Source organism: Belonocnema kinseyi, chromosome 2 (genome assembly GCF_010883055.1).
Source record: "Belonocnema kinseyi isolate 2016_QV_RU_SX_M_011 chromosome 2, B_treatae_v1, whole genome shotgun sequence".
Classification (NCBI taxonomy): Eukaryota; Metazoa; Arthropoda; class Insecta; order Hymenoptera; family Cynipidae; genus Belonocnema; species Belonocnema kinseyi.
Window position 1 is genome coordinate 149,597,903 of NC_046658.1, and position 15,694 is coordinate 149,613,596.

At 27.2% G+C, this 15,694-nt stretch overlaps 1 protein-coding gene across 1 annotated transcript in view; it reads left to right on the top strand.

Moving 5' to 3' along the window:
- The window catches only part of LOC117167998 (zinc finger protein 287-like), a 95,672-nt gene that overhangs the window by 28,098 nt on the left and 51,880 nt on the right, over nt 1-15,694 (top strand). Inside the window, exons 3-4 of the mRNA XM_033353309.1 lie at nt 5,809-6,079; nt 10,446-10,848. Of these exons, the coding sequence (XP_033209200.1) occupies nt 5,809-6,079; nt 10,446-10,848 (674 nt within the window). The remainder of the gene's footprint in view (nt 1-5,808; nt 6,080-10,445; nt 10,849-15,694) is intronic.

Here is a 15,694-nt window from a genome sequence, read left to right on the forward strand (position 1 = left end):
TTAAAATTCAACTTTTTGGTTAAAATTTTTTGAATTTTATTGACAAGGTTTCATCCCAGAGAGATAAAAATAATAAAAAGATGCTAACTCGCGGAGATGAAATTAAAAGTTCTTGCCTAACTTTTTTGTATAGTGTTTTATGTAGTAAGTAGGAATAAACTATTCAATTTAAGTAAGAATAGTGGGCCAACATTTTCCTGAAAAAAATGTTTATGCTTGGTAATAGCAATAATTAATTATGTTCATAGTTTCATCTTAAAAAGAAGATGCCAGACTTAAATTTAGCAAAATTTAGAATTTTTGTATTTTTTTTTTTTTAAATAAAAAAGAGGGAATAAAAATGAGAAGCCAGCCAACCAAATCCTCTACCTTCTCTGTCTTATTTTTTTCGCTTTTTTGTATTATTATCAAATCACAGTAAAAAAACTTTTGTAAAGAAAATCACCAATAATATAAATAATGAATCACTCATACAGCACCCTTATTAAAATAGGAAAAATGTGAGCTGGGATGAACAGCAACGAAACCACGATGCTCTCTCCCTGATACCTGAAAATCAAATGAAGATCAAAAGACAAACCCGTTATAAACATACCGAGAATATCCGTTGAGTGTGTTTATAACGGGTTTGCCTTTTTATCCTCATTTGATTCTCAGGTATCAGAAAGAGAGCATCGTGTTTTCGTTGCTGCTCCTGCCTGCTTAAATTTTTCTTGCCTTAATAAAGGTCCCGTACACATGTTAAAACGTTGGTGATTATTTTTTACAAATGTTTCTTTATTGTGAGTTGATAATAATAAAAATAAAAAAGATGAAAGAAAAAAAGGGACGTTAAATTGGATTTTTAATTTGATTTTTATCTCATTTAAATTTATTAAATCTTAATTGCAATTTTATTTTGATTCTGAATTTCTTGATACAGTTCTTTAAGATTGCGAATGGTATTTGAAAAATCAGCTTCCAAAGCATTTAATACATTGGAATCTCTTTTCTTCAGTAGCTGAATAAAAAATAGGATGAAAAAACAAAAACGTAGACTATAGTTATTTTTCAAGCATTGATTTGAACTTTTTGTTAAAAACTCAAGTTTATGGTTTAGAATTCTTGACTTTTTTTGAAAAAATCGTCATTTTTGGTAGTAAAATACTCTTTTTGATTAAAGATTCATATTTTTTGGCAGTAAATTAATCTTTTTGTTTAGAAATTCATCTTTTTTGACAGGAAATTAATCTTTTTGTTTGAAAATCCATCTTTTTTCGTTGAAAAGTCAACTTTGTGATTGAGAATCCTTGAATTTTGTTAAAGATTCGTTTTTTCGGTGGAAAATTAATCTTTCTATTTGAAATTTTATTTTTTTTAGTTAGAAACCCAACTTTCTAGTTGAGAACTCTTGAAATTGATTAAAAGTTCGTCTGTTTTCATAGTAATTTAATCTTTTGGTTAAAAATTCTTATTTAGTATTTAAAAATTCAAGTTTATTTGTTTAGAGTTCTTGACTTTTGTTAAAAATGCAACTTTTTTTGTAGTCAATTAATTTATTTTGTTTAAAAATGCATCTTTTCAGTTAAAAATTCAAAATTTTGGTTAAGAATTAAACTTTTTGGTTGAGAATTCTTGAATTTTATTGAAACTTCGTCTTTTTTGGTGATAAATTAATTTTGTTGTTACAAATTAAACTTTTCTGCAGCGAACTCAACATTTTATTGAAAAATTCATATTTTTTAGTTGAACAATCAAGTTTTTTAATGGAAAATTCAACTTGTTAGTTGAGAATTCAACCTTTTGGTTAAATAAAATTAATGTCAAATAAGATTTTTCTATTGCAATTTGAAAAAAGATACTAATTTTTCTAAAAAAGAAAAGAATTCTTTTTTTTTTGGACAGAAATTAAAAAGGAGGAACAAAAATGAGAAGGCAACCAACCTTATCCTCTTCCTTCGCTATTTTATTTCGTTCGTGCTCTTTATTTTTATTATTATCAAATCACAATAAAAAACTATGTGTAAAAAAAAAGTAACTAATAACATAAATAATAAATCACTCATACATCACCCTTATCAAAGTAAAAACATTTTGAGCAGAAGGGAACAGCAACGAAACCACGATGCTCTATCCCTAATACTTGAGAATAAAATGCGAGTCAACAGGCAAATCCATGATACCTAAAATATCCGGTGAGTATGTTTAATAACGGATTCGCCTTTTGACCTCCTTTGATTCTCAGGTAACAGAAAAAGAGCATCGTGGTTTCGTTGCTGTTCCTAACTGCTCAAATTTTTCTTGCCTTAATAAAGGTACTGTATGAATCGCATTTGGTTTCAATCTCATTTAAATTTCCAATTGCAATTTTATCTAGATTTTAAATTTTTTGATAAAGTTCGTCAAGATTGCAAATGTTATTTGAAAAATCAGCTTCGAAAGTATTTAATTTATCGTAATATCTCTTCTTGATTAGCTAAATAAAAAATGTGATGAAAAAACAAAAACGTAGATTATAGTTATTTTTCAAGTGAAACGTCTCAGGAGACTGAAGCTCCATTCGTCCTGATCCTGGCCTCTTTTTAGCCCTTCTGATTCCGCTTTCTCCTCGCGATGCCTCGTTAGTGCTACACAACCCCTGCCAGAAAAGCTGCTACGTGACTCAAATCTCATTCTTGTAGAGCCTTTTTGCCAGAAGACACTATGTTTGCACGGAATTCTCTTTCGCTGCTTTCACCTTTCACCCCTCAACCACCCCTAATACGCATTGTTGCCCCTTATTTCTCAGACAAGATTGCAGCGTTTTCATTTGTCCTTAACAAATTTTCATTCAACTCTTGTATTCCGCAATTGTGCTCTGAAAAAATTAATTAAATTGTGAATCCATAAATTGTGTACCACATTCTTACCAGTTTGTTAGTCCTATCTTGGTCCGTATAAGAGGTTGCAACAAAATTTCTTGGTCCCCATCCCAAAGGCTTGTGTTACGTAATTTTTTTAAAAATATTTGTAGCCATGTCTTAAGGTTCGTCCATAAACAACGTTACTACTTGGGGGGGGGGGGGGTCTTACAAAAGCTACGGTGGTAACAAGTAGAAGGGGGAGGGGGGTCCAGTAATTGCAAAATTAATATTTTTGTTTAAAAATTAATTCTTTTTAGTTGGAAATTAAACTTCTCGGTTAAGAATTCTTGAATAGAATTAAAATTTCATCTTCGTTAGTAGTAAATTAATATTTCTGTTTAAAAATTTATTTTTTCATTTAAAACAACAAATTTATGGTTGAAAATTATTTAATTTTATTTAAAAATCGTTTTTTTGGTAGTGAATTAATCTTTTTATGTACAAATTCTTCTTTCTTAGAAGATAATTCAAGCTTTTAGTTCACAATTCTTGAGTTTTTTTTTAAATTCGTCAATTTTTGATAGTAAATTAATTTTTGTTTTGTTTAAAAATTCGTCTTTTTTGGCAATGAATTAATATTTTTGTTTTGACATTCATCTGTTTTGGAAGTAAATTAATTTTTTGGTTTAAAAATTCATCCTTTTTAATTTGAAATTCACACTTTTTGTGGAGAATTCAACTTTTTGTTAGAGAATTCTTAAATTTTATTGAAAATTTGTCTTTTTGGTAGTAAATTAATCTTTTGCTTTGAAACATCATATTTTTTAGTTGAAAATTAAACTTTTTGGTTTAGAATTCTTGACTTTTGTTAAAACTTTGTCATTTTTGGTAAAAATTCATGTTTTTGTTTATAAATTTAACAGCTTAGTTTAATATTTACACTACTTCCTTAAAAATTAAAAAAAGTCGTTTTTATAAAATTACACTGCTTCCTATAGAATTCTTGACTTTTATTCAAAATTCTTTTTTTTAGTGGAAGATTTAACTATATGTTTAAGAATCCTTGAATATTGTTAAATTTTTTTTTCGTAGAAAATTAATTTTTTGTTCAAAAATTTAACAACTAAGTTTTACAATTAAACTTTTATTTAATTAAAAAAAATTCTTTCTCAAAGATTTAACTTTTTGGTTGAAAAATCTTGAGATTGATTGAAAATTAAACTTTTTGGTTTAGAATTCTTGAATTTGATTGAAAATCTGTCTCTTTTGGTATTAAATTTATCTTTTTGTTTAAAAATACATTTTTTTAGTTGAAAAGTGAACTTTGTTATTTAGAGGTCTTAAATTTGGTTAGAAACTCGTTTTTTCGGCAGAAAATTAATCTTTTTGTTTAAAAATTTATTTTTTTAGTTGAAAATTCGAGTTTTTTCATAGAAAATTAAAATTTTTGGTTTAGAATTCTTGACTTTTGTTACAAATTCGTCATTCTTGGTAAAAAATTAATGTTTTCGTTTATAAATATAATAGCTAACTTTAATAGTTAAACTACTTTCTTAAACATTAAAGAAAAATCGTTTTTCGAAAATTCAACTGTTTCGTATACAATTCTTGACCTTTATTCAAATTTCTTTTTTTTTAGTGAAAGATTTAACTATATGTTTAAGAACTCTTGAATTTTGTTAATTTTTTTCCCCTAGAAAATTAATTTTTTTGTTCAAAAATTTAACAACTAAGTGATACAGTTAAACTTTTTTTTTTTTAATTCTTTCTCAAAGATTTAACTTTTTGGTTGAAAAATCGTGAGTTTGAAAGAAAATTCAAATTTTTGGTTGAGAACTCTTGATTTTTGTTAAAATTTCGTCATTTTTGGTAAAAATTAATGATTTTTTTTATAAATTTAACAGCTAAGTTAAATAGTTAAACTACTTTCTTAAAAATGAAAAAAGTCGTTTTTCAAAAATTCAACTGCTTGATATAGAATTCTTGACTTTTATTCAAATTTTTTTTTTAGTGGAAGATTTAACTTCATGTTTAAGAATGCTCGAATCTTGTTAAATTTTTTTTGTAGCAAATTAATCCCTTCAATTGAAAATTTATATTTGAGGTTAAAAGTTTAACAACCAGGTTTTAAATTTGAATTTCTTTCTTAAAAATTCATTTTTTGGTTCATGATTCAAAATTTCAGTCAAACATTCATCTGTTTAATTGAAAATAAGACTGTTTTATTTAAAAAATTAGGTCGACATTGGTCCTTTTTTAAGTAAAAATTAAAATTTTTATTAAAATTGAACTATTTAGTTAAAAAAACGTTTTTGTTTATGAAAAATAAATTCACTTTAGTTGGATCTTCGTCTTTTTTCGTATAAAATCAACTGTTTCATCAAAATTTAATGTTTTTCATTTGATGATTGAACTGTTTTATATAGAAACTTCGTCAGTTTGTTTGGAAAGTTCAATACTTTAATTAATAAAATCAACTATTTGGTAAAAAATATATTTTTTAATAACTTAAAATTATTATTTTTTAACTCAAAGTTCAACCATGCTATTTTTGGTTGAAAATTTACCTTTCACAGTTTAAAAATTCGATAATACCCGGATACGCTATAAATAACCACGGTGAAACTCTTCTATAGCACTGATTTTGTGACTGACGGTGGGTGAGAACTAACTCATTATAGCCTGCTCTACTTTTGTTTGTTCACGCCTGAGTGCTCGCTTGACTGACAACCTTAGACCCCGCGCATCCCGCGTAGCTCCTGTTGCACCTACCTTAGGCGCAGCGTCAATTCTCTGTACGGCTATAGAAGGGAGAGCTATAGAAGCGATGGCTATAGAAGGGAGAGCTATAGAAGGGAAAGCTGTAGAAGGGAAAGCTATAGAAGGGAGGACTATTAAAGTATCTGACTGTACTTTTTGATTTTCCTATAATTCTCGTTAATCAAGAAATGTTTATTTATGGCGTTTTTTATACTTTATTTTAAAGATCGATTATCGTTTGGAGTTGGTCGACTTGTGGGGTCACCTGCGACGAGAAGTCCATCTCCATCGCGTTCCCCTAGTCCAGACTCTCTTCATACGGAAAACAGGGACGCTGATGTGGACGTCAATGTTGAAGATGAAGAAGTGGACGTGGATGTGGAGGAAGTTGGTGACGAAGATGAAAGAGAAGGAACTAGTAGTCCTACGAGATCACCCTCACCACCCTCCCCGGCTTCAATCCCACGAATCACGTTATCATCTCATCCCCCGAAAAGGTAAAATCCAAATAAGGTACATTGTTATTTTGTCTTTCATGATTTGCTGATATTAGCTAATCTCATTTTTTAGTTTAGAAAAATGTACCCAATCATTTTTAATTTGACTCAATACTACAAACAGTAAATTATTTTTAAATGGTTTTAAAAACTCTGCAACGATCTGAGCTATTTCAATCACTTTAGAAATGATTCAAATTTTTCCTATAATTTTTTAAAACTTCGGCAAAGTAAATTAAAAATTCCCCTGAAATCTTCCTGACTTTCTTTTGACAATTTTAGGAATATCAAATTTTATTAAATCTTTTTAAATTTTAAATTATTTTTCAATATTTTCAAAACATCCGAACCTTCTGAATATCTTTTGAAGTTGTCTTTGAAAATGTTTTTTTGAAATTCGTTTTTGCAAATAATAAAACAATTTTCAATTCACGCAGGAATCTTAAGAAAATATTTTTGTATTATTTAAAAAACTTGTAAATTTTTATTCGTTTTTCTTTCTTCAAATTTTAACTTATTTTGACATTTTTTCTTAATTTATTTTTAAATGACTCCAATTTTTTCAAAAATTTGTAAAAAATTCTGCAAAATAAAAAAAGTTGCACTAAAATCTTCCAGATTCTTTTTTGTGAATTTATGCAATCTTTGCAAATATTTTGAAATATTTAGAAACATTCTTTAACACGAATTTTATAAATTAAAAAATCATTTTAAATTTTTCCAAAAATCTCTAGACATTTTTTTCATTCTATCAAAAACTTTTTAAAAAAACTTTTAAAAACTTAAAAACTCTATTTTGAAATATTAGAAAATCTACAACCATATTAACATTCTTTTAAATATTTTGAAGCTTTAAATATTTTGTAGTTTTAAATATTTTGTAAATAATTTAAAACTTCTGGATATCTTATAAAAATGATTCCAATTTTTTCTAAAACTTTGAAAGGTCCCGAAAAATAAAAAATAAAATTATTTCTGTATCTAACAATATAGATTTTATTCTAAATTATGTGCTTTAATTTCAAATTTTAACTTATTTAGACATTTTTTTTAGAATGTGTTTTAAAATAATTCAAATTTTTTCTAAAACTTATAAAAAGTTCTGCAAATTAAAAAAATGTTTATTTAAATCTTCCAGATGTTTTTGGAATTTCAAAATCTTTTGAAAAATTTTGAAACATATGAAAATATTATCTTTCTATACATTTTTCCTATTATTACATTTAACAAAATATTTTAAAGCTTTAAATATTTTTTTAATATTTCACAATTTATAAATATCTTATAAAATATAAAATAATAAAATGATTGGAATTTGTCTTAAAGATTTTAAAAGGTCCCGAAAAATTTTTTAAAAAATGTACTTCTGTATCGAAGAATCTAGATTTTATTTTAAATTATGTGTTTTTATTTTAATTTTAACTTATTTTGACATTTTAAATATTTAAAAATATTTTGAAATACTTGAAAATTCTCCAAAATTTTAAGAAATTTTTTGTTATTCGAGTGAAATCTTTAAGAAATCCTTTAAATACTTCAAGATTTTATTTCGAGATATTGGAAAATGGACACCTTTATTAACATTTAAAAAAATATTTTGAAGCTTTAAATATTTTTTTCATGTTGCAAAACTTCTCAGCATCTTATCAAATGTTTCAAATTTATCGTAAAAGTTTGAAAAGGACCAGAAAAATGAAGACAAAAATGCTTTTAAATCATCCAGATTATTTTTCGACAATTTTAAAATTCTTTTGAACTTTAAAAAAAATTTTTTTAGATAATCTTTGAAAAGCGTGGTGTTTAAAAAACCAAAAATCATTAAAAATTCTTCTAGAAATCTGTAGACAAATTTTCATCTTTCCTAAAATTTGTTATTCTTGCAAAATTGAACAAATTTACTTTAAGGTGTTCAAAATTCTTTTTCGAGATTTTAGGAAATTATTTGAAATGTTTCAAAATCTTTATAATTGTTTACTTATATTTCATTCAAATTAAAATATAATTATAAATTTTGGTAGAAGTTTCGACAAAAGATTTTTAGTTACTTAAAACTCATAAAAAATTCTTCATTGGGGTTATCAGAAAAAAATTATTTGTTGAGAAGTGCTGCGGATTAATTTAGGAATGACATTTAATTATTGAAATAATAAAAAATCTAACGATAACCATTTTTATAAACACCGTTTGTGGAAAATTATTCAAATTTGAGTTCTTTTCAGATTTGAATTTCCCTTAATCGTCTAAATTTTATGTGTTTATAAATAAAATACCGATTTTTTTCATGAAATTAACAGCCAGTTATTTAGCAATGATTTTCTGTCATGATTAGATAACATTTGATAATTGTTGTACCAAACTTAATTAACAATTGCATTATTTGGCAATTTTTCTGCATTTAAACTTTTTTTTTGTAAACATCTGTTAGTAGCACATTACACTTTTTTAAGTTCGATAACGATCCATTACTTTAATTTTTATTAACAATGTAGTAAACAAATTTTTCTCAACTAGAAATAGAATTATTATTAATAATAATCTAATTTGGTGAATTTGAAAAAGGGTCATTTTCAATGTTTTATTTTTTAATAGTGAATTAAGAATACTTAAATTAAAAAAATTGATTGTTGGTTCACGCGCTGCGCGCTCGATAATATATTGGCCTCGCGCTTCGCGCTCGGTCTTTCTGTTTATCCCACATTTATGTGGAAGCCTTTTAAAATTAAAAATCAAAGCATAGACTAATGTCATTTTGTGATTGTGAATTCTCTTTTGTTGAAGCTCCTTTGGCTTTAACGAACACATTCTCATCAAGTATCTCATGTTTCGTACTTGATTTCGTCTGGAGCTGCTTATTCAGATATTGCAAAATAAAGTACAAATCTCCTTTTTAATGATTACTTTAATATTCCTTTCTTATTTTTCATTAAATTTCATTCTTAGCCAACCTAAAAAATGTATATCATTTCAATCAATTTATATTATTACCATTCATAATATACATTAGTCTTGAAGCAAAATTATTATTATTGTCTTATTTTTATTATTAAAAAATGCACATTTTATTAAAATAAGAATTATTATTAAACATTTCACGCAACTTTTGTCATTTTACCATATATCGAATTTGATTATATTAAATGTAGATGCAATTTACGCGAAAAATGTTGTTAAATATAATGTTATTGTATTTTGTGTCCTTTTTCCAAAAAAATTAGTTTTTTACTTTTAATATATTTTTATAACCAGAGTTTATAACAAACGTGTAGATATTTATTGGTTAAACAACTATTGTCTATTAATTTTTGTCGTCTTTGTGTCGTTTTTTCCAAAAATTCATTTTAAAAATTTTAAATATTATTTTTCACGATTAAAGCAAAAATTGCGTGTCCTACCAAAAAATATTCATAACAAATTTGAATGAGTTTTTCCTATTAGTTGGAGGAGAACCTTTTGCCTATTTATTTTTTTTCATAGCTTGTGTCGTTTGTCTAAAAAGTTTTATTTTTTAATTTTAATGCTGTTCTTTACGAGTAAAAATAAAAACTTCACATCGAAAATTGATGAATGACAAAATTTGTAGATCTTCTCAGGGCGTGCAATTTTAGATAATTCATTTTTTTTCGTTTCGTGCACAGTTTGACTGCAAAATGGAATTTTTGATTTTTCATTATTTTCTCTATGATCAAAATTTTAATTTTCAACTTTTCGACAACATTCAAAAAGTTGTCATGATAAGCTTGTCGGGCTTTCAAAAATGAACATTTTTCTTCCCTCTGACTTTTTTTCGTATTAAACGTTGTTTCACTTTAAATATTCATTTTTTTTTTGGATTTTGAAAATTTTCTGGTCTCAAAACGTGGAGATTTGATGAAAACCAACAAAGTGAAATTTTACATAAAAGCAATACCTTCTCATCAGGATGAGAATGTAAAAAACAGGTGTAAATGTTTAAAAATAGCGAAATAGTACACTTCTTGATTAAGTTTCGTTAAACAATTATCAAATATTATCGATTCATAGCAAAAAAGTATTGCTAAATATCTGGCTATTAATTCCGTCAAAAAAGCGGCATTTTACTCATAAATACATAAAACGATACAAATTTATTTAAAAAATGGTTATTTTTTGTTATTCAATAAACCAAAAAATTAACAAATATTTAAAAATCGGTTCGATGCAAAATTGTATTAGCTTTCGTTTAAAACAAAAAGTTAAATGACAGCTGTATGTGTTTTCATATTTGTGTTTTTTATAGTACAGTTGCTAATAACCCTGTCAAATGCTGCCGCTATAAACATTCATTTAATTTAAAAAAAATAAGAAATTATTAAAATAACTTAGAGTTTTTTTTGATGAAATTGCACAGAACGGGCGTGAACTTCAGCGTGAGCGCTCTGTTGAGGCCAGATCCTCCGTCGGCTCATCTCCAAAACTCTTCACCGCCTCGTGAAACGGGTCCAAACGGATCCTTAGGCGCAACCCAGCAGCATCCTCCAGCAGCATCGTCCATCTTGTATCCGCCATTGCACCTTCAAGGTGGCCTCCTTCCTCCTCATCATCACCACCCACTCTCGTACCTGCACCCACAATTGTTGCCACACCACCTTCTCCCTCCTCACCTTCATCCACTCCTTCGGGGAGTTCATCCCGGTCATCCAGGTCTGCATTCTGCACATGCTGCTCATGGACTTCACCACCCGCATCCCCTTGGCGATGTCTACAGCTGTGTCAAATGTGACAAGATGTTCAGCACCCCTCACGGCCTTGAAGTGAGTTCAGAGTTCTCCTTTATATTTCAAATTTAGACGCATCCAATGATGTACAAGAAGTTGGCAACGTCATTTTGCTTAAAAAAAAGTTGTGCCTAATTGTGCTGGGTTTGTGCCCAATTTTGCCGCAAATGATTTTTGTAAAAAGCGAGCGCGCGGCTCGCTTCGCTCGCTCATTTGAGCGCGCCTAAGGCGCACGACGGTTCAGTTTCGCGCTCGATAATGGCTAACCGCGCGCTTCGCGCTCGGATATTTATTCTTTGCATTTGGAATGCTTGAAAAAAACTTTATCAAAAATATCTCTTTTATGTGACAGTATTTATATGCGTCTTCATATTCTGAATTGCCTACTTAATCAAGTATAGTCAAAGATTAAGTTTCTCAAAGCTCGATTTCCGACAGAAATTTGTAAACAGGTTTTGTTGGATTTTTTTACTCGTAACTTTCGTCGTTTTCTCATACATTTTTTTTTACTTTATTTGTTTTTTCGACGTTATTTTTCACGAATAAAACAAAAGGTACGTGTCCTATCAAGAAGTGATTCTTAACGAAATTGTAGATCTTTTTTGGGATAACAATTTTTGTTCATTCGTCGTTTTTCGTATCCTACATAGTTTGTCTACAAAATGGAATTTTTTATTTTTCATTATTTTTTTGTGCAATCAAAATTTGAATTTTTGATTTTTAAGAAAATCCAAAAATTTGTTATGATAATCTTGTAGTTCTTCTAAAAATAAATGTTTTTCTTTTCTTGAGCTTTATTTATATCGTGCGTTTATTGGCTTAAAATTTTGATTTTCGGTTGATTTAACAAATTTTGAAAACGCTATATCTCTGAGAATTTTCTTTTCATCGAAAAAAGTCATGAGGATAAATTGTTTGCTCTTTTTGATACTATAAATATCCATACATAGAATTTTCAAATTCAGAAAAAAGTGATCTAAAAAATTTTCAAAATGCGCTCACCTTTTGAATTTTTATCAAAAATAGCTGGTTAACGAACTTGTCCTTTCTTTTAGGACCATAAAAAAATGTGCCAAAGATGGATTTGATTCGTTCATTTTTTCGAGAGTTATCATGTTTATGGACGGACGGACAGACAGACAGACGCCATCGTGAAAATCTCATTTTCGGATTCAGGGTGTCTCGAAACGTGGAGATCCGCTGAAAAACTGTGATGTCAAATTTCCAACAATTCTAATACTTTCTCAATCATAAATAATGAGAATGTAAAAAACCTTTTCTGGTCTAGAAACGCCATTTTTTGTTTGTTTGGAGAACTAAGAATTGTGCGGAATTCTGCTAGGCTTGTGGTCCATCGTGCTGCAATTTTTTGTTTTAAAAAAATGAAAATTAGAGCCAATGTGCCAAACAAACTTTTCTGGACCAGAAACGCTATTTTGTTTTTTTTTTTCGAAAAAAAATATATTGAATTGTGCTAGGTTTGTGCTCATTTGTAACGTCAACCATTTTTTCCTAAAGTAAAAATTGAAACCAAAATTAACAAAAAACCGTTTTTTGTGACATTACATAGAAGAATTTTTAAAATGCAAATCTTAAAAATCAGAAAATTTTGTTGGATTGTGCTAAGCGTGCAACACAATTATTGTCCCACATACTTTTTACTCAGATCAATATTTGTAAATGAAATACCAGTTCCTTTTTCATCAGAATAATTTTTGAAATCAAAAAATTTTTCAAAATGCGAATTTTGAAAATCTGAAATTTTTGTTGGATTTTGCTACGCGTGCAAAACAATTATAGCCCCCACATACTTTGTGCCCAGGTCAATATTTAAAAATGAAATACTCGTTCCTTTTTCATCAGAATAATTTTTGAAATCCAGAAATTTTGAAAATGCAAATTTCTAAAATCTGAAAATTTTGTTGGATTTTCCTACGCGTTCAAAACAATTATAGCCCTACATACTTTTTATTCAAGTAAATATTTTAAAATGAAATACTAGTTTCTTTTTCCTGAGAATAATTTTTGAAATCAAAAAATTTTCAAAATGCAAATTTTGAAAATCTGAAAATTTTGTTGGATTTTGCTACGCGTGCAAAACAATTATAGCCCAGCATACTTTTTACTCAAGTCAATATTTTTAAATGAAATACTAGTTTCTTTTTCCTGAGAATAATTTTTGAAATCAAAAAATGTTCAAAATGCAAATTTTGAAGATCTGAAAATTTTGTTGAATTTTGCAACGCGTGCAAAACAATTATAGCCCAGCATACTTTTTACTTAAGTCAATATTTTTAAATGAAATACTAGTTTCTTTTTCCTGAGAATAATTTTTGAAATCAAAAAATTTTCAAAATGCAAATTTTGAAAATCTGAAAATTTTGTTGGATTTTGCTACGCGTGCAAAACAATTATAGCCCAGCATACTTTTTACTCAAGTCAATATTTTGAAATGAAATACTAGCTTCTTTTTCCTGAGAATAATTTTTGAAATCAAAAAAATTTTTAAAATGCAAATTTTGAAAATCTGAAAGTTGTGTTGGGTTGTGCTAGGCGTGCAAAACAATTATTGTTTCACCCACCTTTTACTTAGTTCGAGATTTTTTAATGAAATACTAGTTTTCTTATAAAAGTATTTCTTATGAAAATAAAGACCTGCGTAAATAGTGTGTAATGCAAGAATTGTTTTGCACGCGTACCAAAACGGAGAACAACTTTCAGATTTTCGAAATTCGTATTTTGAAAATTCTTCTTTGTAATGTCACAAAAAATGGTTCTTTCTTAATATTGGTTCAAATTTTGACTTTAGAAAAAAAAATTCCGGCACAATTGAGCACAAACCTAGCACAATTCAGCATATTATTTTTTTTCGAAAATACAAATTGGCGTTTCTTGATTGAAAAAGATTTTTTTTGCATTCTGACTAAAATTTTGACTTTTTAAAATAATCTTTCTGCGGCGCAATTGGGCATAAACCTCGTACAATCCAGCACAACTTTTTTTTTTTGAAAAAACCAAATGGTTTTGCTAACTTCTTGTACATCATCCAATGAAAACAATTTATTTGAAATTTATGAAATTTAAGGTAAGCCGAAAATTACTGGGACAATGTGAAAAGTATGTCCAATACTGGGTCAATAATGGGTCAACATATCTCAAATGTGCCACTTTTATATCGATAGTTTTATTCTCAATTAATTTCCACAGTTTTCGATTCGTTTTTATGTCAAAATAATTCCCCTAAAATAATTTTGCAAAAAAACGGTTCATCGAAATTCAATAATTGAGTTATGAAATTTGTTTTAGCAAAGTATACTTTACGCTAAAAAAATTTTCGGTAGTAAAAAACATTGTTTTATTCTTTAAATAATCGTTTGTTTCAAACAATTTAAAATTAATTATACATCTCCGCCTTCCATCGCTGATCGAGCACGTTCGGACGCGATAGTTTAATCTTCAACAAAATATAGTAAAATTTTCAAACAAGAAAATTAATTTTCTACCAAAAAAGTATTTTTTAACAAATATATTCAAACATTTAAACTAATAGTTGAATTTTTAACCAGAAAAGATAAATTTTCAAGAACAAAAATTTACTAATTGGTATTTAAAATAATGCAGATTTTTAATTTAAATGAGAAAAGGTTGCATTTATTTTTTCTAGTTAAAAATTCAAATACTAGGTTGGATGTTTTAACCAATTTGTTGAAAAAAGACTTTTTTTTTTGTTAAAAAACTAATCTTCTTGGTTGAAAATTTCACTATACTCTGTTGAAGATTAAACTATTTTATTAAAAATTCAGTTTTTGTGTTGAAGCTTCATTAGTTCAGTAAAAGATTCATCTTTTTGTTGGAAAAATTAATTTTTTTTTATTTATTACTAATCTTTTCAATGAGAATTCAACTGTTCAGTTTTTGTTTGGAAATTCTTATATTTTTATTGAAAATTCAACTACTTGATTGAATACTTAACCACTCTCTTAAAAAATAATATTTTTGGTTGAAGATTCATTTCTTTGGTTGAAAATGTATCTATGCTTAATTGAAAATTAAACCACCTTATTCCTTTTCAGTAGAAAATTAATCTTCTTGGTTGAGAATTCATCTTTTTGATCAAAAAAGAATTATACCTGGTAGAAAGTTGAACCGCTTGATTAAAAATTCATTTTTTATGAACATTTATCATTTCAGTTTAAAATTCGTTTCAAATTGTACTTAATATGATACTCACAATAATTTATTACCCAATTGTTCCCTTATTTCTCGGCTTGAAGTTGATCCACTTTATTAAAAAATTCATTTTTTTTTAACGATGTTTTATTCTTTTAATTTAAAATTTATCTCATTTGTGAAAACGTGAACTACGTTTATAATATTATCAATTTTTTTAATTAATCTTTTCAACCAAAAACTTGAACATTCAAATTTTGGTTGAAAATCGATTTTTTTATTTGATAATGGATCTATTTTGTTTAAGATTCATCTTTTTAATAGAAAATTAATCTTCTTGGTTGAAACTTCATCGCTTTGATTAAAAAATTAAAAATCGTTTTCTATTGTACTCAATATGATACCCACAATAATTTCATTTAAAATTATTAATTCTCCAATTATTCCCCTTTTTCTTGGCTAAAATTTGGTCCACATTATTAAAAAAATCATTTTTTCTTAAATGTAGCTTTATTCTATTTGTTAAAAATTCATCTATTTTGTAGAAAAGTGAACTATTTTTATAACATGATTATTTTTTTTAATTAATCTTTTTAACTGAAAACTTAACCATTCAATTGTGGGTCCGGATGCAATAAGGGCACATAAAATTTTTTCGTGCGAAAACGAAGTCCCCTGGAGGCTTTAGAAAAAATTTTCGAATTTTAATTTT